At 47.1% G+C, this 25819-nt stretch overlaps 1 protein-coding gene across 1 annotated transcript in view; it reads right to left on the reverse strand.

Annotated features, from left to right (window-relative positions):
• ARHGEF17 (Rho guanine nucleotide exchange factor 17) overlaps positions 1-25819 on the reverse strand; it is a 184099-nt gene that overhangs the window by 42724 nt on the left and 115556 nt on the right. Inside the window, exons 2-5 of the mRNA XM_083436021.1 lie at positions 21633-21710; positions 11853-12035; positions 10222-10338; positions 9450-9542 (exon numbers count right to left, since the gene is read on the reverse strand). Coding sequence (XP_083292147.1) covers positions 9450-9542; positions 10222-10338; positions 11853-12035; positions 21633-21710 — 471 coding nt within the window. The remainder of the gene's footprint in view (positions 1-9449; positions 9543-10221; positions 10339-11852; positions 12036-21632; positions 21711-25819) is intronic.

Here is a 25819-nt window from a genome sequence, read left to right on the forward strand (position 1 = left end):
AAGCAAGCTGCCACCATCTGCAGTGATCATGGAGCCCAAGAAAGTATATTGAATCCCAAATCCATTCCCTAGGCGTATTCTCAGTCACCGAGCCATGCTTGAGGTCTTTAGAATTTCTGTGGGCACATCCATCTCTGAAACCTTAGCTGCTTTCCTTCCAACCGATTCCAAAAAACCCACATGCCATTCCTGGAGAGCAACGGTGCCGGCTGGGGGGAAATGGAGTCCGATCTGCTCCCTGGAAGCAAAGAACGAAGGCAAGGCCAGGAAAAGATGCTGCCTGCCTCTCTCCTCTGGGGCTATCCATCACGGGAAGAGTAAATAAAACTGGCTGGTTAATGGGCCGGAGGTAAGTGCAGAGCAGTGGAGCTCACGAGTAATTGGTGGTTTTCCAGTGCCAACGAGGTAGATGGGGATATCAATCAGGGAGGAACGAAGGCCCATCGGGCAGAACCTGGGCAGGCAGAATGTTATTTGTGATGTTGGCAACGTGGCCCGACAGGCAGACTTCTGGGGGCACCGTCCTCTCTCGCCCTGACCTAGCCACTGTGATCCACGCGACGGTCACCTCCAGACTGGATTACTGTAACTCGCTCTACGTGGGGCTGCCCTTGAGACTGACCCAGAAACTCCAGCGGGTGCAGAATGCCGTGGCGAGGCTCCTTACGGGGTCCCTGCCATGGGAGCATATTCACCCAGTGCTTTTCCAGCTGCACTGGCTCCTGGTGGGGTACAGGATCAGGTTTAAGGTGCTGGTTTTAACCTTTAAGGCCCTATACGGCCTAGGACCCTCGTAGCTATGGGACCGCCTCTCCTGGTATGTCCCACAGAGGAACTTACGGTCTTCAAATAAAAACATCCTGAAGGTCCCAGGCCACAGAGAGGTTAGGCTGGCCTCAACCAGAGCCAGGGCCTTTTCAACACTGGCCCCGATCTGGTGGAACGCTCTGTCACAAGAGACAAGGGCCCTGCAGGACTTGACATCTTTCCGCAGGGCCTGCAAGACAGCTGTTCCACCAGGCCTTTGGCCAAGGCACAGTCTGACCCCCTCCTTCGGTAATCCTCACAGAACTCTAGCCCAATGGTTGCCATTAATCTGACTGGAATTAATTTTATAATGAAATGATCTTAGAATGTTTTATCATTTTACTGTTGTTAGCCGCTCTGAGCCCGGCTTCGGCTGGGGAGGGCGGGATATAAATAAAATTTATTATTATTATTCCAAGCATGCCCCAGCCTCTCCCGATACACCCTCCCCTCGCCAGGAAGTCCCCTGACGTATGGTTCATGAGAACCCGCCAAAAAGATCTCTGCCTTTCCTCAGTTCTCTCTCTGATGCAGCCTGGCTATACGCCGATCCGTCTCTTGCTAAACAAACATTCCCGGCCGGAAACGTGATTCATCCCATCCTCCTTCCCAACTGAACTCCCCCCCCCCCCAAGGGAACGCGGCTTCCTAGAAACCCGTTTGGGGAATTGGTCTCTCTCGCTGCTTCAGATGCCAGGAATTCCACGGGTTCTGACATTTGCTGGCAGTTTGCAAAATCGGAGGAGGCTCGGAGGGAAATGTCAGGACGGCGTGACATTTGCTGGCAAGTCACGGGTGGGAAACCTGCGGTCCATCTAGTCTGACCCCACGCAAGGCAGGAAGCCTTTGCCCAACGTGGGATTCAAACCCACAGCCCTGAGATTCGAGAGTCTTGTGCTCTACCAACGGAGCTATCCCAGCCTTAATATGTATCATAATAACAAATGAAAATAACCCACCCAAAGTTTGAAAGGCCATAGACTGCTTACCCAAATCCTAGAATCCTAGAGCTGGAAGGGACTTCTAGAGTCATCTAGTCCAACCCCCTGCAATGCAGGAATCTCAGCTAAAGCAACCAGGACAGAGGACCATCCAACCTCTGCTTAACAACCTCCAAGGAAGGAGAATTCACCACCTCCCAAGGAAGACCCTTCCACTGCCGAACAGCTCTTACTGTCAGAAAGTTGTTCCTGATGTTAGAATCTTTCTTGTAGCTTGAAGCCGTGGGTTCGAGTCCTACCTTCCAGAGCAGGAGAAAACAAGCACGCTCCCTCTTCCATGTGACAGTGAGATATTTGACGACAGCTTTCCTATCTCCAGGGACGCGGGTGGCGCTGTGGGTTAAACCACAGAGCCTAGGACTTGCCGATCAGAAGGTTGGCGGTTCGAATCCCCGCAACGGGGTGAGCTCCCGTTGCTCGGTCCCAGCTCCTGCCAACCTAGCAGTTTGAAAGCACGTCATGTGCAAGTAGATAAATAGGTACTGCTCTGGCGGGAAGGTAAACGGCGTTTCCGTGCGCTGCTCTGGTTCGCCAGAAGCGGCTTAGTCCTGCTGGCCTCATGACCTGGAAGCTGTACGATGGCCCCCTCGGCCAGTAAAGTGAGATGAGCGCAGCAACCCCAGAGTCGGCCACGACTGAACCTAATGGTCAGGGGTCCCTTTACCTTTACCCTATCTCCTCTCAGTCTCCTCTTCTTCAGGCTAAACATACCCAGCTCCTTCAACTGTTCCTCATCAGGCTTGGTTTCCAGACCCTTGATCCCCTTGATCGCCCTCCTCTGCACACCTTCCAGCTTGTCAATGCCTTTCTCAAATTGTGGTCCCCAGGCCTGGGAGAAGAGGGATGTTTTTGCCTGGCTCCTAGAGGGATGTAACGAAGGTTCCAGGTGAGCCTCCCTGGGCTCATCATCATCATCCTTGAGTTCTGGCCAGAGGTTACTCATTCTTGCTGCCAGCCAACTGAGCGCATTTGCCAAGTAAGAACGGGGGTCATGGAAGCTACGCCAGGTCAGAACAAGCCCTGCACCCAGTTTCCAACAGGGGCAAGCCAGCTGGCACGAAAACCATGTCACTCCCTTGCTGCTAGTTCCCAGCGGCACATATTCCTGGCTATACTGCTCCTGAATATGGATGCTCTGCTCTATTTGCTATCGTAACTAACAGAAGAGATTTTCGGGGGGGGGGTCCCTCCTTCCCACAACTCCATTTTTAAAGCCACCTGAGCCACTGGCAACCATCACAACAAATGTCAGAAGCGAATGGAGCGTTGCATACAGAATTCCCCCCTATATGTCACAATTGCAGTTTTTGCCGATAAAAGCGTAGGGGGCATGTGTCAAAAGGGAAACTTCGCCAGCCGAGAACTCCACATGTTTCCCACCAAGCCTCTTAAAAACTGCAGGCAAATGTTTGTTGGCTTATCTGTTTATAGTAAGGTAAAGGTAAAGGGACCCCTGACCATTAGGTCCAGTCGTGACAGACTCTGGGGTTGCGGCGCTCATCTCGCTTTGTTGGCCAAGGGAGCCGCCATATAAATTCTGGGTCATGTGGCCAGCAGGACTAAGCCGCTTCTGGTGAACCAGAGCAGCGCACGTAAACGCCGTTTCCTTCCCGCTAGAGCGGTACCTATTTATCTACTTGCACTGGCGTGCTTTCAAACTGCTAGGCTGGCAGGAGCAGGGACTGAGCAACAGGAGCTCACCCCGTCACGGGGATTCGAACCGCCAACCTTCTGATCAGCAAGTCGTAGGCTCTGTGGTTTAACCCACAGCACCACCTGCGTCCCTAATTATCTTTTTATACACTGATATAAATATATAGCATGTACACATATGTTTATAGAGTAGGAATCCGCCTAGTGTTTCCTAAGACCCACATTTCAAGCAGCCCCGCCAAAGCCCTGGACAGTGTTATGTCTGGGACGAGCCATATATTTAAGATGAGTATACCCTGCAAAAATGATCTATAACTGAGGGAAGCACTAACCTGGTCCAGATTCAAAACCTGAGATTATCCAGGCCTGGGGGAGGGAGGCAGAGGTTGATCAGCCCTCCAAAATCAGAAAGCTGGGCTCGGAAACCCATCAAGCTACCTAATTATCTAATTGATTTTTATTGTTATTCATGTTTTTGTACTGTGTCTTGTGCTGCTTTTATAATTGAGTATTTTAAAGTGTCTTAAATTTGTTGTTAGCTGCCCTGAGCCCGTCTTTTGAACCAGGAAGGGCGGGGTATAAATAATAAAAAATTATTATTATTATTATTTATTATTATCGAGCTGCTCTTTTTCACTGGTCCTGTTCTAACGTCTTTTGCAAGTGAAGCTCCTCCCATCACTTGCCGCCACGCCAGGAAAAAGGAGCAAAAGGGCAGTATCTTCAGTTGCAGCGTGTCAAATTTGGGCCTAAATTGTCCTGGGCTTCAATCTCCAATGGCAGGGGCTGAAAATGTCTTTTATTTATTTTATTTATGCCCACCTTTTTCCTCCAAAGGAGCTCAAGGTGGCGTATGTAGCTCTCCCCTCCATCTCATTTAACACCCCACCCCTCACAAAAACCCTGTGGGCTAAGTTGCGCCAAGAGGGCGAGCTGCTGGCAAAAGGCTCCTGGCAAACGCTGGTTCACACCTTCTGTATTTTTACACTTGTCTAGATGTTAGTTGAAGAATGGATGCTTTTGAATTATGGTGCTGGAGGAGAGTCCCATGGACTGCAAGAAGATTCAACCTATCTATTCTGAAGGAAATCAGCCCCGAGGAAGTGAGAGATTTTACTTTCTTCGGTTCCATGATCACTGCAGATGGTGACAGCAGTCAGGAAATTAAAAGACGCCTGCCTCTTGGGAGAAAAGCAATGACAAACCTAGACAGCATCTTAAAAAGCAGAGACATCACCTTGCCAACAAAGGTCCGTATAGTATAGTATAGTATAGTATAGTATAGTATAGTCCGTATAGTAAAAGCTATGGTTTTCCCAGCAGTGATGTATGGAAGTGAGAGCTGGACCATAAAGAAGGCTGATCGCCGAAGAATTGATGCTTTTGAATGATGGTGCTGGAGGAGACTCTTGAGAGTCCCATGGACTGCAAGAAGATCAAACCTCTCCATTCTGAAGGAAATCAGCGCCGAGTGCTCACTGGAAGGACAGATCCTGAAGCTGAGGCTCCAGTACTTTGGCCACCTCATGAGAAGAGAAGACTCCCTGGAAAAGACCCTGATGTTGGGAAAGATGGAGGGCACAAGGAGAAGGGGATGACAGAGGACGAGATGGCTGGACAGTGTTCTTGAAGCTACCAGCATGAGTTTGACCAAACTGTGGGAGGCAGTGGAAGACAGAAGTGCCTGGCGTGCTCTGGTCCAGGGGGTCACGAAGAGTCGGACATGACTAAACAACAACAACAACAACAACAACAGATGCTGGTTAATGGCACAGGAGCAGAGCCAGAAGGCAGAAAAAAAAGATGGCAACCCTAAAGGAGACGGTTTCATACACGCCTAAAAGTTTTGTGTGTGTGTGCGTGGAAGGAATTGGCAGTTTCCTCATTCTCTCCAGATGCAAAGAAGCTTCGTGCTGGCTTAAAGGCTTGGCGTTTTCCGAAAAGACATCAATCCTACCAACGCGATCTCCCACACGCTCTCTCCAAATGGCACGGAAGAACGGGTTGCTTTCTTTCAAAACAAAGAAATAAATAAAACCTACTGGAGTCGCAGCAAAAGCCCTCATCTGTCTTGGCCTGGCTGTCGTCTTCTTCTTTGGCGATCACTAGTAGCCGAGTAAGATTGTCTTTCCACGAACACGGTCTTAACAGTGAGTCCGTAAGTGTCTGTGGATGCCAGTTTTTTATTTCTTTGACATCTGGTGGGAGGGCGTTCCACAGGGCGGGTGCCACCACCGAGAAGGCCCTCTGCCCGATTCCCTATAACCTCATTTCTCGCAGCCCTCGGCGCTGGACCTCAGTGTCTGGGCAGAATGATGGAGATGGAGACGCTCCTTCAGGTCTACTGGGCCTTTGAGGCCATTTAGTGCTTTCAAGGTCAGCACCAACATGTTGAATTGTGCTCAGAAACGTACTGGGAGCCAATGTAGCTCTTCCAGGACCAGTGTTGTATGGTCTCGGCGGCCGAGAGTGTCACTTTGTCATTTTGGTTTTTGTTAAAAATAACCTAGCAAGTATATACTCCTTAAGGTTGCAGTTCTAAGCATGCCAAGCTAGGAACAAGAAGTTCCACGGACTTTGCAGGGTGAAGTCTACACTGTAAGCCCTTCAGGATTTCTGCAAGTCTTCCTTGGTCAAGAAAGTTGGCTGACCAGCAGAATAACAATATGGGAACGGTAGGGAAGGGGCTGCAGCTCAGTGGTTAGAGCGTCTGCTTTGCACACGGAAGACCCCAGCTTCGATGCCCAATGGCATTGCCACATAGGGCTGGGAAGAGACTCACGTGCCTCAGATCTCAGACAGCTGCTGCCACTCAGTGCAGACAATACTAGCTGGACCAAGGGTCTGACACAGCGCGAGGCCACTTTCCGTGTTGCTCTTCCTTTCCCACTGGGCTTCGGAAATCTTGCGGCCGGGCTTTAGGAAGCCAGGCTGCTGTTCAGGCACGACTAGAGAGAAACCCAGTGTGGAGTTAGTTGTCAGAGTGTCAGACTAGGTCCTGAGAGACCTGGGTTCGAATCCTGGCTTTGCGCTGCCGGAACGACGTAAGCGCAGAGATGGGGAGAAGATGCAGTCCATGCCGAAGAGGAAGGGCAGGCAAAATTAATGGGCCACACAGAAATGGCAGAACTAACTGAAAGAATAAGGAAGCAAGAGGAAAGAATTTTTAAAAGAAGAATGGGGAAAATACGGGGAGTATTTGAATTTTATTTTATTTTGGTAAACAATTAACTGCATTGTTGTTGTTTAGTCGTTTAGTCGTGTCTGACTCTTCGTGATCCCCTGGACCAGAGCACGCCAGGCACTCCTGTCTTCCACTGCCTCCCGCAGTTTGGTCAAACTCATGCTGGTAGCTTCGAGAACACTGTCCAACCATCTCGTCCCCTTCGCCTTGTGCCCTCCATCTTTCCCAACATCAGTGTCTTTTCCAGGGAGTCTTCTCTTCTCATGAGGTGGGCAAAGTATTGGAGCCTCAGCTTCAGGATCTGTCCTTCCAGTGAGCACTCAGGGCTCATTTCCTTCAGAATGGATGCGTTTGATCTTCTTGCAGTCCATGGGATTCTCAAGAGTCTCCTCCAGCAATTAACTGCATTAGGACTAATTTAACCCAAACAGTTACGACTATAAAGCTATTGGGAATGTAGAGAAAAATAAGTATAAGGAACGACAGGGGTGATTCAGTAGCAAAAGTGATTTCTGAAAAAACCATGAAGGGAGGGGGGGAGGGAATTCAAACTATGTATGTATTTTGGATGGTTTTTTGTGTGTTTTTTTAATTGTTTGTTGTAAAAGTGAAAATTGAAAAATAATTAAAAAAAAATTCAAATCCTCACTTCCACTTGGGTGACCGTGGACCAGTCACGATTTCTTAGCCTAACCTACCTCACAGGATTGTTGTGCAGATAAAATGGGAAGGAAGAGACCTGTGTGTGCCACGTTGACCTCCGAATAGGGTGATAAACGCCGTGAACCAACAAATAAAATGGTTTGCTGCAGTACTTTGGTTTGTGAGGACACGGAGCACGAAGGATCTAATTTCTCTTCTCTCTGGTGGGCTCAGAGCTCCTGAATGAGTAACTGTCTCTTTTCCTGGAATCAGATCCAAGCCTGCGGCTCTGACTCATAGGCATGCGAAGTATTCAAGGAATGCAGCTTGCCGAAAAGCAAGCTGTCATCTCAGCCCACCATCCGGGATCCAGGCAGCAGAACAGCTGGGCTAAATTGGACAACTTCTCAGGGCAAATAGAAGTTTGTAACTAGTTGCCAAGTTTCACTGAAATCTAGGTGTCTCTGCAAGAACACATCAGTTCTCTTCCATTCATCCCAACTGGGTTTGCCGAAAAGGTCCTTGAGAATTATCCCGTTTTAAAAAAATAAAAAACCCCAAAACAAAACTGGTAAGATGCAAGCATCCTATTTCCTCTTTGCAGTAAATATTTGCTGGGCATTCGCTGGAGCGACTCCGTTCAAGGAGAGTCGAGAAGCAGAATTCTAAAATAACAAGGATGGTGACTCAGTGTAGCTGCGACACAGATTGTTCCGCAAGTCTCTTGACTTGGCGGAAACGTTTTGCACCCTGAGAAGCACAGCTTCCAGCAAGAAAACAAAACAAATGTCAAGTTTTTAGCTCTTCGGGTTGCTAAATATCTATTGCACTGTTCTCTGTTCCTCTATATCAGAAGCTGAATACTGCCATCAGTTAATAATAATAATAATAATAATAATAATAATAATAATAATATGGCAGAGACATCACCTTGCCAACAAAGGTCTGTATAGTTAAAGCTATGGTTTTCCCAGTAGTGATGTATGGAAGTGAGAGCTGGACCACAAAGAAGGCTAATCGCCGAAGAATGGATGATTTTGAATTCTGGTGCTGGAGGAGACTCTTGAGAGTCCCATGGACTGCAAGAATATCAAACCTCTCCATTCCTAAGGAAATCAGCCCTGAGTGCTCACTGGAAGGACAGATCCTGAAGCTGAGGCTCCAAGACTTTGGCCACCTCATGAGAAGAGAAGACTCACTGGAAAAGACCCTGATGTTGGGAAAGATGGAGGGCACAAGGAGAAGGGGACGACAGAGGACGAGATGGTGGGACAGTGTTCTCGAAGCTACCAGCATGAGTTTGACCAAACTGCGGGAGGCCGTGGAAGACAGGAGTGCTTGGCGTGCTCTGGTCCATGTGGTCATGAAGAGTCGGACACGACTGAACGACTAAACAACAACAACAACAACAACAACAACAACAACTAATAATAATAATAATAATAATAATAATAATAATAATAATAATTTGAATTTCTTATTTCTTCTTCGGCAATCACTCGTAGCTGAGTAAGATTGTCTTCCATGATCACGGTTTTAACAGTGAGTCCGTAAGAGACTATGGAGGTCAGTTCTGGATCCACACATCCTTCCACAGTGGGGACATTGGTTTCCGGGCGGGAGTTGATCACGGTGTGGATTTGCCAAGTGTGCCTTCCTCTTAGCGCGTTTCTCCCTTTTGTCCTGAGTTTGAGGGTCTTCAAAGCCCATGACACCTTTGGTAAAGGCTGTTCTCCAACTGGAGCACTTGCAGGCCAGTGTTTCCGAGTTGTCGGTGTTTATACTACATTTTTAAAGATTTGCCTTGAAAGAGTCTTTAAACCTCTTTGGTTAACCACCAGCATTACGCTTTCCATTTTTAAGTTCAGAATAGATTAGTTGCATCCGCACAACATGACCAGTCCAACGAAGTTGATGTTGAAGAATCATTGCTTTGACACGGGTGATCTTTGCTTCTTCCTGTACACTGGCATTAGTTCACCTGTCTTCCCAAGTGAAAGTAAAAATTTTCGGAGACACCGTTGATCGAATCTTTTGAGAAGTTGGAGATGGTGTTTATTTGAATTTATACGCCACCCTATGCCCGCAGGTCTCGGGGCAGTTCAACAATTAATAACAACAATTTATGAACAGCAATTAATAACCAGGCCTCTTGGACTCACCTTGACCAGAAGCTCATAGCGTGGAATCCGCTGAACCGGCTTAATCATGAGGTCTGAAAGCGCCTGTTTTTCTTTGTTTTCCCTCATGCTTTGCTGAAAGAACATGAAGATCAGGTTTTGCTTTTTAAAAAAATACTTTTCAGGTTTATACATTTCAATTTTACATTTTAACATTTCAAAACTTGACTTCCTTCCCCCTCTCTCTTTCTGCGGTTCCTTGAATTTATTTTTAAATATTTTCTGCATATCCAAATTAACTTAATTTGCTCATTTACTCATCAAATTTAGGGCAACTGTTTAAGGCATATTTTTGAAAGCTTTGTGTATAGATTTTTGCATTAGTATAACTTTTAAAAGTCACTTGTAATAGGATGAAGAAGGTTTTAAAATTGGATTAAGTATACAGTGGTACAGTGGATCCGTTCCGGAGTCCCATTCGCTACATGAGCAGAACGCAACCCGTGGGTCGCGATTTGCCGCTTCTGCGCATGCGCGTGACGTCATTTTGCATGTCTGCACATGTGCGAGCGGCGAAACCCGGAAGTAACCCTTTCCGGTACTTCCGGGTCACCGCGGGACACAACCTGAAAAAACGTATCATGAAGCAAACGCAACACGAGGTATTATAACAGAACCAAGAGGGGGGGTAGAGTTGACAAAAAATTATGGTTTAATTTGGCTGTGATCCCCCCCCCCCGCCATTTTTTTCCATTTTGTTATTTTTTGGAAACCCAATAAAACGTTATATATATAAAAAAGATTTATGTTCTACCTCCAGGAACTTCATAAACGCTGGTCTGGCTTCCTTGGCGATCCTCACAGCATCTTTGGCATTGAGGAAGTTATCGATGTAGGCAGAATAAATGTTCACCAGGATGTCTTTGGAAAACTGGGGGAAGGAACGAGACAAAGGCTTCATGAGAAAAGGGGACATTTCCCTCTGAAGGCGTAGAAAGTGGGGAGGTGGGAGAACGTGAAGTGGAGAATTTCAGCCCCTGGGGATTATCGCTTTTCAAACAAGCAAACGCGAATTCGCATTGCTGACTGGCCAAGATGTATAAGAATAGTTCAGAGGTCAGCTGGAGGTGTAAAAATGGGGTAGGTACTTTTATGCACATGTGGTGAGACTGTAAGATAAGAGAATTTTGGGACACCATATACAGTGAAAGGTATTCAAACTCTCATTCACACAAAAAACACTGAGGCCTTCCTATTAGGAATTACGTCCGTGGAAATGAAGAAAAATCTTAGACCACTTTTTATGTACGCGACCACAGCGGCTAGGATTTTGATAGCAAAGAACTGGAAAAGTGACAACATCCCCGCAGAAACTGACTGGCCAGCAAAAACGATAGAATATTTACAACTTGCAAGGATGACAGGGAGATTTAAGAGGCGATTCAGTACAGAAAGTTAATGAAAGATTGGATAATGTTTAAAGATTATCTTAAAAACTATTGTGATAATGGTAAACTCCCGGCAGAATGAATCTTGAAATACAGAGACAGTATATAAAAGAGTATTCTGGATAAGAATTGGGAAAGTTAAAAAGTAATAATGAACTGTGGACAGCTGAACAAAAAGTAAAATAGTACAATGAGAGGAACCGGAAGTTGGAATGTAAAGAAGTGAAAAGCTTCTGGGAAATGATATATAATGAGATGAAAAAATATACATTCATAAAGAAACCAGAAGCATTTTTACTGGGCATGGTAGGAAATGATATAAATAGAAAAGAATGTAAGCTGTTTTTATATGCAATGACAGCAGCAAGAATATTATTGGCACAAAAATGGAAGCAAGAAGAATTACTGACGAAAGAAGAATGGAGGATGAAATTAATGGACTATGCAGAACTAGACAAACTAACAGGAAGGATTCGAAATCTGCGGGACCAGAAATTCACAGAAGACTGGTGTAAATTTACAGATTATTTGAAAAGTAATAGTGATGTTCAAACTACGTTTGCAGGTTTGCAAGACGTTTTGTGAGGTGAATTATTGGAACTATTGCAAAAATGGATAAACGGGAGGATGATTAGTTAAGATAATTAAAGGCAATATGAATTTAAGAAATGAGTAAGAAGTGGTTAAAACGGGGGATCATTAGAGGTGATGAGAGTCAAAAAGAAAAAAGATTGTATAAGTGGTTTGTAGTATGTATTATAATTCATATGTTAAAATTAATAAAAATTATTATATATATAAAAAAGAAGAACCGGAAGTTAAAATAACAAAATAAAATTAATAATAATTAATAAAATGAAATATGCCAGAAAACCCTGCATCCTTTGGGCTAAGTAACCCAGGAAAACCATATTTCCATCTCGAATACCAGCACCTTGATCAGAGGTTGTGTGTGCCAGAGGTTGTGTGTGTGTGTTGTTGGAAAGGCTGAACTCACAGACTTCACCAAGATGTCTCCCACTTTCTGCTTCTCGCTCCAGCTCTGCACGCACTCGCTGATCTGCTCCAGGAATTCCTCGTGGTGATCTAGCAGCTCAGGGATCTGGTCAAAGATCTCGTCCACCAGGGCGGGATCGCAGAGGATGGCATTTTCCGGCAGCTTCAAAGGCTTCATGTAACCCTGGGAAGGGAAGAAGAGACGGAAGAGCAGACATTTAGGAGAAAGGAAGATGACGATACCAAGGCCCACCCAATTCAATATTGATTGATTGATCAATTGTATTTCTACGCTGCTTTTCATTCAAATGAGTCTCAAAGCGGCTTACAACTGATAAACAACCATAACGTAATATCACATAACATCACATCGCGAATACAGCATACATCTTATTAAAAAATTAACAGATTTTCAATGAAACAGTTGCAATCTATAAAAAATTTTTAACGAAACAGCAATGAAAAAATAAGCTAAACCTCACAATTATAGGCAAGTCGTCTGATTAACAAATCAACCCGGTGTTTAGAATCTATAAAACAATATTAAAAACATTAACGAAACAGCAACTAAAAATATAAGCTGAGCGCTGAGTTTATTCACACAATCTCTGCACCCCCCATGACTCATAACCTTTCACTCTGTTCAGTTCATTAAAATGCACATATGTGAGAGTCCATGGACTGCAAGAAGATCAAACCTCTCCATTCTGAAGGAAATCAGCCCTGAGTGCTCACTGGAAGGACAGATCCTGAAGCTGAGGCTCCAAGACCTTGGCCACCTCATGAGAAGAGAAGACTCCCTGGAAAAGACCCTGATGTTGGGAAAGATGGAGGGCACAAGGAGAAGGGGACGACAGAGGACGAGATGGTTGGACAGTGTTCTCAAAGCTACCAGCATGAGTTTGACCAAACTGCGGGAGGCAGTGGAAGACAGGAGTGCCTGGCGTGCTCTGGTCCAGGGGGTCACGAAGAGTTGAACACGACTAAACGACTAAACAACAACAACAACAATCCAGCTCAGCCAGATGCTGATTTGTGACGTAGAATACGCTGGTATACACACACAGGTATACACACACACACACCTTCCTCAGGTGGGTGACATCCAGATTTTTTGAACTACAACACCCATCTTCCCCAGCCTAGCGTGGCTGGTGGGAGCTGCTCCCCTAAACATATGGCGGGCACCAGGTTGGGGATGCAGCTCTCTGGAGTCCAAGGCAGAAAAGGCTCCTTCCCATCACCTCCTACTTTTCCCTAGAATCACAGAATCCTAGAGTTGGAAGAGACCACAAGGGCCATCGAGTCCAACCCCCTGCCAAGCAGGAAACACCATCAGAGCACTCCTGACATATGGTTGTCAAGCCTCTGCTTAAAGACCTCCAAAGAAGGAGACTCCACCACACTCCTTGGCAGCAAATTCCACTGTCAAACAGCTCTTACTGTCAGGAGGTTCTTCCTAATGTTTAGGTGGAATCTTCTTTCTTGTAGTTTGGATCCATTGCTCCGTGTCCGCTTCTCTGGAGCAGCAGAAAACAACCTTTCTCCCTCCTCTATGTGACATCCTTTTATATATTTGAACATGGCTATCCTATCACCCCTTAACCTCCTCTTCTCCAGGCTAAACATGCCCAGCTCCCTTAGCCGTTCCTCAGAAGGCATCGTTTCCAGGCCTTTGACCATTTTGGTTGCCCTCCTCTGGACACGTTCCCTAGAGATGCTCTATTTTGCCTAGGACCTCTTGCAAGCAAAGGAGGCACAGTGCCATTGAGCTGGTGTCAGCACTGAGGAGGCGAGCAGTCGAGTTAACTTTTTATTCAAAAATACAGGCAGAGAGCCCTCAGTCCCTATAACACAGTTGCCAGGACTGACAGTCCTTGCAACCCTATTCTCTCTCAGCCAGAAGTTGCCCTAGGAGGAATTCACACTCTTTGTTCTGCCAGATGCAAAGCTTTCTGAGTCCTTCGCTAAGAGGGTGGAGGGGAGCCTAGTACAGATTGAGGTTGAATCCTGACAAGACAGAAGTAGTGTTTTTTGGGGATAGGAAGTGGGTGGGTGTGGAGGACTCCTTGGTCCTGAATGAGGTAACTGTGCCCCTGAAGGACCAGGTGCGCAGCCTGGGAGTCAATTCTGGGTCCAGGGCAGCTGTCTACCAGCTCCACCTGGTACACAGGCTAAGACCCTACCTGCCCACAGACTGTCTGGCCAGAGTGGTGCATGCTCTAGTTATCTCCCACTTGGACTACTGCAATGCGCTCTATGTGGCGCTACCTTTGAAGGTGACCCGGAAGCTACAACTAATCCAGAATGCAAACAAAAAATTCCTTCCAGTAGCACCTTAGAGACCAACTAAGTTTGTTATTGGTATGAGATTTCGTGTGCATGCACACTTCTGCAGATACTACTTAGTGCATGCACACGAAAGCTCATACCAATAACAAACTTAGTTGGTCTCGAAGGTGCTACTGGAAGGAACTGTTTGTTTGTTCGTTTGGACTACGGCAGACCAACACGGCTACCTACCTGTACAGTGGTACCTCGCAAGATGAAAGAGTTTTTTTGTTTTTTGAGTTGCTTCACAAGACGAATTTCCCTATGGGCTTGCTTCGCAAGACGAAAACGTCTTGCACCTTTTTCTTAAAACCGTCAATGCATTCCTATGGGAAACCGTGCTTCGCAAGACGAAAAATTCACAAGACGAAAAAACTCGCAGAACGAATTAATTTCGTCTTGTGAGGCACCACTGTAACTAGAACAAGTAAGCAAGTAAGACAATTATGGTTAAAGCCCAAATCTTTGAATTATAGACCCTCAAAGCTGAGGTTACAACCTACAACTAAAGTTAGGCCAGCTTCAAACCATGGTTTATGTTACAGTGGTACCTCAGGTTAAGTACTTAATTCGTTCCGGAGGTCTATTCTTAACCTGAAACTGTTCTTGACCTGAAGCACCACTTTAGCTAATGGGGCCTCCCGCTGCTGCTGCGCTGCCGGAGCCCGATTTCTGTTCTTATCCTGAAGCAAAGTTCTTAACCTGAAGCACTATTTCTGGGTTAGTGGAGCCTGTAACCTGAAGCGTATGTAACCTGAAGCGTATGTAACCTGAGGCACCACTGTATTGGCTTGTTTCCCTAAACCGCAGTTAAGCCTAAACCACATTTTAAGGTTAGCACCTAAGGACACACTGATGAAACACGGGATAGACAATTAACAAATCATAATAATAAGTGATCAAAAACAGAAATCAAAGAGGTGAGGGACACTGGGTGCACGTTAAGCTAACCCACAGTTTAGTGTCACATTCGAAAGAGACTGAAATCTGGCCTGCTTCCACTGCAGCTATATAACTTTCCAAAGGTGGAGGAAACGTTCCGCATCTCGTAGGTATTTAAAAAGCTAATCAAAGCTGGATTGCTCCTTTTGCTGCCCTTGTCTCCGCTCTTCAAAGATGTCATCTCTGAATGAGTCAGGAGCATTTCCAGGAATTTCACTGTGCCGTATTAAAGGCTCCTGAGCTGTAATTATCTTCCCCTGTCCTTCAAGCCCACAATGCAGCTGCTCTCTTTAGCTCTCCTTTTCGGCGAGTCGATGGGTTTGCCAATTAAAGCCCCCTTGTCCCCTGCTTGAAAAAAGCCTGGCACCACAAAGGTTGGCACGCCCCGTCCCGAGGCTTTCTGATGACGACAATGCAGAATTCTGCATAAGCGCAACTTTGAGCAGCCGCCGCCGATCCAGGCTATTGAATCGGACTTCCAAAGAGCAAAAACCAGGACCTTATTCCCTGTCCCTGCTAGGCCTGGGCTAGATATATCCATATACAGTCATACCTCGGGTTACAGACGCTTCAGGTTGCATTTTTTTGGGGTTAAAGGTAAAGGGACCCCTGACCACTAGGTCCAGTCGTGGCCGACTCTGGGGTTGCGGCGCTCATCTCGCTTTACTGGCCGAGGGAGCCGGCGTACAGCTTCCGGGTTATGTGGCCAGCATGACTAAGCCGCTTCTGGCGAACCAGAGCAGTGCACTGAAACACCATTTACCTTCCCGCCGGAGTGGTACCTATTTATCTACTTGCACTTTGACGTGCTTTCAAACTGCTAGGTTGGCAGGAGCAGGGACCGATCAACAGGAGCTCAACCCGGTGCGGGGATTCGAACCGCCGACCTTCTGATCGGCAAGTCCTACGCTCTGTGGTTTAACCCACAGTGCCACCACCAAAACCCGGAAGCACCAGAACGGGTTACTTCCGGGTTTCGGCGGTTGCACATGCACGTAAGTGCTAAATCGCTCTTTGTGCATGCGCAGAAGCGCCGAGTCATGAGCCTCGTGCGCACAGGCGCTCCGCTGCAGGTTGTGGACGCTGCGGGTTGTGAACATGCATCCCGCACTGATCACGTTCTCGCAACCCGAGCATCCACTGTATCGCCCAGGACCGGAGCAAGGGGCTTAGCGGTATATTGCTGGCGAGACTGCCATTTTCTGAGTCCCCTTGCTCCCAGCGCCCAGCACAGCGAGGGGAAAAAAAACTGGAGACAGAGGGACTCCAGAGCGCTGGCGGTTTTGCTGGCATTATACCGCCGAGTGGAACCGCCATTGCGGTCAACCCTCATATCCCTGCAGAGGGAGAAACAAGCTGCGTTGCCGAGGTGCTGATACAGCTTGTTCTTCCAACTGCTTCAACAAGCCCAACGTCCCTCCAGAATGAGCCTGCTGAAGGGATGTGGGGCTTGCTGGACCAGGTGAGACACTGGCTTGACCAGGGGTCAGCAAACTTTTTCAGCAGGGGGCTGGTCCACTGTCCCTCAGACTTTGAGGGGGGCCAGACTATACAGAAGAAGAAGAAGAAGAAGAAGAAGAAGAAGAAGAAGAAGAAGAAGAAGAGTTTGGATTTGATATCCCGCCTTTCACTCCCCTTCAGGAGTCTCAAAGCGGCTAACATTCTCCTTTCCCTCCCCCCCCCCCCACAACAAACACTCTGTGAGGTGAGTGGGGCTGAGAGACTTCAGAGAAGTGTGACTGGCCCAAGGTCACCCAGCAGCTGCATGTGGAGGAGCGGGGAATCGAACCCGGTTCCCCAGATTACGAGTCCACCGCTCTTAACCACTACACGACACTGGCTCTCTCTACAGTCATACCTCAGGTGGAAGCCGCTTCAGGTAAATGATTTTCAGGTTGCTCTCCGTGGCAACCCAGAAGTAACGGAGCACGTTACTTTTGGGTTTTGTCGCTCGCGCATGCGCACTCAAAATGACGTCACGCGCATGCACGTAAGCGGCAAATTGCAACCCATGCACGTCCAGATGTGGGGGGCATTAGCTTCAGGATGCGAACGGGGCTCCAGAATGGATCCCATTCACATCCAGAGGTTCCACTGTATGGAGGGGGGATTGAACAAATTCCTATGCCCCACAAATAACCCAGAGATGCATTTTAAATAAAAGGGCACATTCTACTCATGTAAAAACACACTGATTCCCGGACCCTCCATGGGCCAGATTTAGAAGGCGATTGGGCCGCATCCGGCCCCCGGGCCTTAGTTTGCCTACCCATGGGCTTGATCTAATCCTACCGGAAGTTGCCTTATTCTGAGTCAGAACATGGGGACATTTGACTCAGTTTTGTCTACACTGACTGGTAGTTGTTCTCCAGGGTTTCAGGAAGGGAGACCCTCCCTCCCTTATCTAGAGATGCTGGGCATTGAACGTGGGACCCTCTTCGTGGAAGACAGATGCTCTACCTCTGAGCCACAACCCTTCCTCAAAGGAGGGCAATGTGGCAGCTAGACTGGTGCCTGGGAGTGGCCGCCGAGACCACATAACACCGGTCCTGAGAGACCTACATTGGCTCCCAGTACGTTTCCGAGCACAATTCAAAGTGTTGGTGCTGACCTTGAAAGCCCTAAACGGCCTCAAAGGCCCAGTAGACCTGAAGGAGCGTCTCCACCCCCATCGTTCAGTGCCGAGGGCCATCTGGCTGTTCGCTCCCTGCGAGAAGTGAGGTTACAGGAAACCAAGCAGAGGGCCTTCTTGGTGGTGGCGCCCGCCTTGTGGAACGCCCTCCCATCAGATGTCAAGGAAATAAACAACTACCTGACTTTTAGAAGACATCTGAAGGCAGCTCTGTTTAGGGAAGCTTTTAATGTTTGATGTTTTATTGTTTTTTAATATTCTGTTGGAAGCTGCCCAGAGTGGCTGGGGGAAACGTGCCAGATGGGCAAGGAATAAATAATAAATTATCATCATCATCATTATTATTATTATTGTTGTTGTTGTTGTTGTAATGGTTCTAGGGGCTGCTCGTGCGTAAGCTTGTCCCAACGTCTGGCTGGGTTGCCTGAGTGAACCTTTCATGTCTGGGCAGCCACTTGCCCGTGGCTGTCTCAATCGCTGGCAGAATCCGTCAGTGGGCGTTTCTTAAACTTCTTCCAACAAAGAAGTTCTTTGACGCCCAGTCTCCACCTGCTCTCCCTGCGCGGAAGCCTTCTGCGCAAGGAGGGCGTGGGCAGCGGAGGACCCTTACTCTCCCTGCTGGTCCCCGGCAAGGAATCATGGGACCGCCTCGCCGATCCCCCCATCTCCCCCTCTTCTCCACTGGAGCTATGCTGATTCTCTTCCCCAGAAGACGGGCTGCCCCTCCCACACCCGGTACGCTCTCTGGGATCCCTTCGGAGCTTGCTCTCTCCCTCGGACACTGATGGCAGTTCCCTGACAATTATGATTATTGTTTACAGATGAAAAGGACTCATAGCACTAAATAAAAAGTCTTATTGCACAAAGGAGGTTGAGAGAGGCTGGCATTCGGAAATGGCGAAGAGCTGCGGCTGACAAGTCTGTTTTCTGCGAATTAGAGACTCGCAGCAGAGGGCGAAGGGTACGAAAATAACCCTTCAATTTTCACACTTGAGAGTTGCGGTGCGTGGGAAGGATTAATTGTACGTGGACCAAAAGGGAGGGGAAACAGCTAAGGGCTCCCCATTTGGACAATGGAAAAGGCAGAAATAGATTCCCGTGGAATCAAAACTGCGGCAGGCACAAGAAAGACTCATATTGCTGCCTCAGAGCAAAGTCACACTTGCGAATGAATCATGGGGAGGCAGGTCTTCCCGGTCGGATAGCATTTGCACACTCACACAAACACACACACACTTCAAAGGGGGAATAAACCTGAATGCAAGTTCCCTGACAAATTGATCCTGAGCGCCGTCATCCCTGGTGCTCTGCTCTCGAGCCCCGGATCCCGTGGCAACGGGATGCAGTTGCCACGGAGACGAGCGCAGGCTGGGTTTGGGCTGACAAAAGCTTCCCAGTGCCCGGCGTGGGTCGCTCTGCTGAATTAGGAATGCACAGATCTTGTTTCCGGCAGCCCTGCGAAGGCGCTGCAGCCGAGCAAGGAGGCGCAAGGGAGAGAAGGGTGCGCTTCTTGGTCACAGAGAAACTCCTGGGCATCGCTCGGCCAAACGTGCTCAGAAATCCCCACCAGACCTTCCTGCGGGTAGACCGGGCACCCCTGTCCGTATTGCTACTTTGACTTTTAGAAGACATCTGAAGGCAGCCCTGTTTAGGGAAGCTTTTAATGTCTGATGCATTACTGTATTTTGTTGGAAGCCGCCCAGAGTGGCTGGGGGAAGCCCACCCAGATGGGCGGGTATAAATAAATTATTATTATTATTATTATTATTATTATTATTATTATTATTATTATTATTGAATAATTTATATGCTGCCCATCGGACTGGGTAGCCCCAGCCACTCTGGGCAGCTCCCAACAAAATACAGTGGTGCCTCGCAAGACAAAATTAATCTGTTCCGCGAGTCTCTTCGTCTAGCGGTTTTTTCGTCTTGCGAAGCAACCCTATTAGCGGATTAGTGCTATTAGCGGTTTAGCGGCTATTAAAGGCTTAAGGGATTAGCGGATTAGCTGCTAAAAGGCTATTAGCAGCTTAGCGCCTTAGAAAAAGGGGGTGGGGAGCGGAAAAACCCCTCAAGAATCGCAAGACATTTTCGTCTTGCGAAGCAAGCCCATAGATAAATCTGTCCTGCGAAGCACCTCTGAAAACGGAAAACCCTTTCGTCTAGCGGGTTTTCCGTCTTGCGAGGCATTCGTCTTGCGGGGCACCACTGTATTAAAAACACAATAAAATATCAATCATTAAAAACTTCCCTGAACAGGGCTGCCTTCAGGTGTTTTCTAAAAGTCAAGGAATGTAAGAACATCCTTGCAGAATCAGGTTAAACACACCCAGTTCCTATAACCTTCCCTCATCAGACTTTATATCATCATCATCATCAAGTCTTATTGGCTAGTGATTTAAATCAAGTCTTACAGACTAGTTATTTAAATCAAGTCTTACTGGCTAGTGATTTAAATCAATTTGATTTATATCATATCAACCCTGGCTTGCAGGCCAAGCTAAGCAAAGCATCTTGGCTTGTTATCCACACTTGCACTCCTGCACTGCAGGGGGTTGGACTAGATGACCCCTGGGGTCCCCTTAGGGTCTATGAGCAAAGTGGAGCCACCTGGCAGCAGGCAGTAGAACGGCGCTCATTCCCAGCTCACCGTAAGGTCTATTACCACGGTTGTTACCCCTGCGAGGTAGATCGAGCTGAGAGGAGACCATGACTGGCCCAAGGTCATCCATCCAGGGAGCTTTATGGCAGAGTGGGAATTTGAACCACTCAAAGGGACGCGGGTGGCGCTGTGGGTAAAACCACAGTGCCTTTGACTTGCCGATCGTATGATCGGCGGTTCGAATCCCCGCGGCGGGGTGCGCTCCCGTCTCTCGGTCCCTGCTCCTGCCCACCTAGCAGTTTGAAAGCACCCTTAAGTGCAAGTAGATAAATAGGTACTGCTTTATAGCGGGAAGGTAAACGGCGTTCCGTGTGCTGCGCTGGTGCTGGCTCGACAGAGCAGCTTCGTCACGCTGGCCACATGACCCGGAAGTGTCTCCGGACAGCGCTGGCCCCTGGCCTCTTAAGTGAGATGGGCGCACAACCCTAGAGTCGGACACGACTGGCCTGTACAGGCAGGGGTACCTTTACCTTTACCTCCTGGGACCTACTCCATCCACTACACCACACTGCTGTTCTGCAACCAAATAGCAAACACAGGGAAAAATGCAGGTGGGATAAGCAATGCAAAGGTTTAACAAGGAAACTTGGTACAGTGGTACCTTGGTTCTCAAATGCCTTGGTTCTCAAACAACTTGGAACCCAAACACTGCAAACCCAGAAGTAAGTTTTCTGGTTTGTGAACTTTTTTCGGAAGCCGAACATGCTCCTTTTTGAGTGTTATGCTTCTGTTTTCAGTGCCACACTTCCGATTTGAGTGTTATGCTGAGGTCTGTCTGTTTTTGCTATTTATTTTGCGTTTTTGTGGCTCTTTTTGTGTGTGTGACTGTGTGGAACGCAGTTCAGCTACTAACTGATTGATTGATTGTGTTACTGCAGTATATTGTTTATTGCTTTCATTTTATGGATCAATGGTCTCGTTAAGATAGTAAAATCCATGTTAAATTGCTGTTTTAGGGGTTGTTTTTAAAAGTCCAGAACAGATTAATCCATTTTGCATTACTTTCTATGGGAAAGCGCGCCTTGGTTTTGGAACACTTTGGTTTCAGAACGGACTTTCAGAATGGATTACGTTTGAGAACCAAGGGACCACTGTACTGTGACTGCCAGTCACAAGACGGTAGTGAGAAAGCTGTGTGCAAATTATAGCATGCAAATTATGGGCGCGAGGGAGCTTTTATATTTAGATGCTCTGTTCCCACGCGGGTCAGTTACCTGCATCAGGGTCCGCAGCGACTCCACGTACGACTGTTCTGTATCCAGGAGTGTCATAATCACGTGTTTCCGCATATCCTGCAAAAAAAGAGAGGAGGAGAGGCGTTTGAGAAAGGGTGCCGCAACCTGCAACAGAGTTTCCTGGAGGTAAAAACAAGAGCTTAAGAAACAAGTGCCCCAGTTTATCCTTTTCCTTCTCCCTCCCAACGTCTTTTTCTTTCGTGTCGTGCCTTCATCAGATTACCGTATTTTTCACTCTATAAGACGCACCAGACCACAAGACGCACCTAGTTTTTGGAGGAGGAAAACAAGAAAAAAAATATTCTGAATCTCAGAAGCCAGAACAGCAAGAGGGATCGCTGCGCAGCGAAAGCCGAGATCCCTCTTGCTGTTGTGGCTTCTGGGATAGCTGCGCAGCTTGCATTCGCTCCACTGAGAGCCAGTGTGGTGTAGTGGTTAAGAGCGGTAGTCTCGTAATCTGGGGAACCGGGTTCGCGTCTCCACTCCTCCACCTGCAGCTGCTGGGTGACCTTGGGCCAGTCACACTTCTCTGAAGTCTCTCAGCCCCACTCACCTCACAGAGTGTTTGTTGTGGGGGAGGAAGGGAAAGGAGAATGTTAGCCGCTTTGAGACTCCTGAAGGGGAGTGAAAGGCGGGATATCAAATCCAAACTCCTCCTCTTCTTCTTCTTCATTAGACGCACACACATTTCCCCTTACTTTTTAGGGGGGTAAAAGTGAGTCTTATAGAGCAAAAAATACGGTATAAGACCGAAGGCAGGAAAATGTCTTACCGCTGACACTTATGAGTTGCTTTTGCAGCGTTCTCTGGGCTGAAAAGCAGGGCAAAAAACGCGTCCGGCAAATAACCACCATGAAGGGTTTGTGCTGGGTGCAAACACAGCCTAGAATCAAACGGAACAGGCTATCTTGAGCGCCAACATCTTCAATACCCAACATCCCCCCAAAAAATCCCTGCTGCTCTGACTGCTCAGATCTGCAACACCTTTTCAAAGGTTAATAAGAACTGCTGTATCCTTGTCAAAACAGCAAACAAACCTCCTTCCTCGGAGGTTTCTAAGCAGAGGTTGGACGGCCATCTATCACGGATGCTTTAGCTGAGATTCCTGCATTGCAGGGGGTTGGACTAGATGACCCCTGGGGTCCCTTCCAACTGTAAAATGCTACGATTCTATGAAAGTTTTTGAAAGCTAAGAGCCTCTTGCAAATGTGTTGCTGTTTATTGCTCAGGGCCAAGACCGACCCAGATCAGGGCACCTGTGTTACTGCCGAACCACTGCTAAACAGGGTGGATAAAAATCACTGATTTTTTTAAAAAAAATTAAATCAGATTTTTTTTATTTAAATCAGATTTTTAAAATAAAATGCTTTTGGAGGAAAAATCTTTCTAAATATAGTTTTCTATTTAAGTTACATTATAGTCCAAAGGCTATTCATCAGGGAATAAGGATTTGTTTTAAGTTTTTCATGTGTGCTAAAACTCAGTCTAAGTTGTTTTGGGGTTTTTTAAAACACGTTTAACCACATTGGTTAACAAACCTGGAAACATATGCTACAATGTTATTGTTTTAGTTAAATAAATTGTTTAGATTGTTCTTAAGGAAATGCTTCTTTTTCTCCTTCCGATAAAGCACAGCTGAAAAGTTCTCCAAATATAAACAGTTAACTTATTAAACCTCGCAATTTCATAATTATCTAACAGTATAACCAAATCAGTAATTTTTGATATAACTGTAAAAACTACTCTGAAAATTTATTATTCCCAAAACGAAACCTCCATCTGGTTGTAAATATGCAAGAATGAGTGTTTCTGTTAAAAAAATGATTTAAATCAAGTCTTACTGACTAGTGATTTAAATCATTATTTCAATCAATTTGATTTAAATGAAATCCACCCTGCTGCTGTGTGATTTGAAGTTGAGAAGCTACCGTCAGAAGCTCTTGCATCAAAAGAAGCCACGTTCCGGATTGCATCCTAAGCCATGGGAAGGCAAACTAAGGCCCGGGGGCCGGATCCGGCCCAATCGCCTTCCGAATCTGGCCCGCGGATTGTCCAGGAAGCAGTGTGATTTTAAATGAGTAGAATGTGTGCTTTTATTTAAAATGCATCTCTGGCTTATTTGTGGGGCATAGGAATTCGTTCATTTCCCCCCCAAAAATATAAGCCGGCCCCCCACAAGGTCTGAGCGACATTGGACCGGCCCCCTGCTGAATAAGTTTGCTGTCCTACGCAATCCAGAGAGCTGCCATCTGAAATCTAAAGTGCTTCAGCCCAGACACAGCTTTACAACCTCAGTGAGCCTGAGGGCAATCGTCTCAAACTTGACTTGCCTTCAGACAGCCCCAGGCAGGTCCAACTGAGCTCCGTTTCTGTGAAATGGGCTCATTAAGAACTCTTCTCTCAGGGTTCCTTAGAGAACACAGAGGGAAAGGACTGCAAAGCTACTTGCACGCCAGTAAAGCTGCTGATCGCCGAAGAATTGACGCTTTTGAATTGTGGTGCTGGAGGAGACTCTTGAGAGTCCCATGGGCTGCAAGAAGATCAAACCTCTCCATTCTGAAGGAAATCAGCCCTGAGTGCTCACTGGAAGGACAGATCCTGAAGCTGAGGCTCCAATACTTTGGCCACCTCATGAGAAGAGAAGACTCCCTGGAAAAGACCCTGATGTTGGGAAAGATGGAGGGCACAAGGAGAAGGGGACGACAGAGGACGAGATGGTTGGACAGTGTTCTCGAAGCTACTAACATGAGTTTGACCAAACTGCGGGTGGCAGTGGAAGACAGGAGTGCCTGGCGTGCTCTGGTCCAGGGGGTCACGAAGAGTCGGACACGACTGAACGACTAAACAACAACAACAACAACAACAAAGCTGCGGCGACAAACAACGAATGGCCTTTCCAAAAGCCTTTGACTGTGTCGACCACAGCAAACTATGGCAAGTTCTCAAAGAAATGGGAGTGCCTGATCACCTCACCTGTCTCCTGAGAAATCTCTATGTGGGACAAGAAGCTACAGTTAGAACTGGATATGGAACAACTGATTGGTTCAAAATTGGGAAAGGAGTACGGCAAGGCTGCATTTTGTCTCCCTGCTTATTTAACTTATATGCCGAATTCATCATGCGAAAGGCTGGGCTGGATGAATCCCTAGCCGGAATTAAGATTGCTGGAAGAAATATCAACAACCTCAGATATGCAGATGACACAACCTTGATGGCAGAAAGTGAGGAGGAATTAAAGAACCTCTTAATGAGGGTGAAGGAGGAGAGCGCAAAATATGGTCTGAAGCTCAACAACAAAAAAAGCTAAGATCATGGCTGCTGGTCCCACCACCTCCTGGCAAATAGAAGGGGAAGAAATGGAGGCAGTGAGAGATTTTACTTTCTTCGGCTCTATGATCACTGCAGATGGTGACAGCAGCCACGAAATTAAAAGACACTTGACCAACCTAGGCAGCATCTTAAAAAGCAGAGACATCACCTTGCAGACAAAGGTCCGTCTAGTTAAAGCTATGGCTTTCCCAGTAGTGATGTATGGAAGTGAGAGCTGGACCATAAAGAAGACTGACCACAGAAGAATGGATGCTTTTGAATTCTGGTGCTGGAGGAGAATCCTGAGAGTCCCATGGACTGCAAGAAGATCAAACCTCTCCATTCTTAAGGAAATCAGCCCTGAGTGCTCACTGGAAGGACAGATCCTGAAGTCCTTTTCATCTGTAAACCATAATACAGTGGTACCTCGGGTTAAGAACTTAATTCGTTCCGGAGATCCATTCTTAACCTGAAACTGTTCTTAACCTGAGGTACCACTTTAGCTAATGGGGCCTCCTGCTGCCGCCGCTGCGCGATTTCTGTTCTCATCCTGAAGCAGAGTTCTTAACCCGAGGTACTATTTCTGGGCTAGCGGAGTCTGTAACCTGAAGCATATGTAACCTGAGGTACCACTGTACTTTCTATGGAAAGTGTGCCTCTACTAATGTACGTTTCTAGTTACGACAGGACCTCCAGAACGGATTTATGGTTGTAAGTAGAGGTTCCACTTCTAATAGAGGGGGCGCAGGAAGAGGAAAGCTCTCCCACGCAGTTGAGCTCCGGTCCCAATCTGAATGGATGCCAGAAGGAACGTCCCTCTCTTGCCCACAAGCAGCTTGAGAAGATGGAGAGGAGCT

Source organism: Podarcis tiliguerta (assembly GCF_965153285.1).
Source record: "Podarcis tiliguerta genome assembly, chromosome: 4".
Lineage (NCBI taxonomy): Eukaryota > Metazoa > Chordata > Lepidosauria > Squamata > Lacertidae > Podarcis > Podarcis tiliguerta.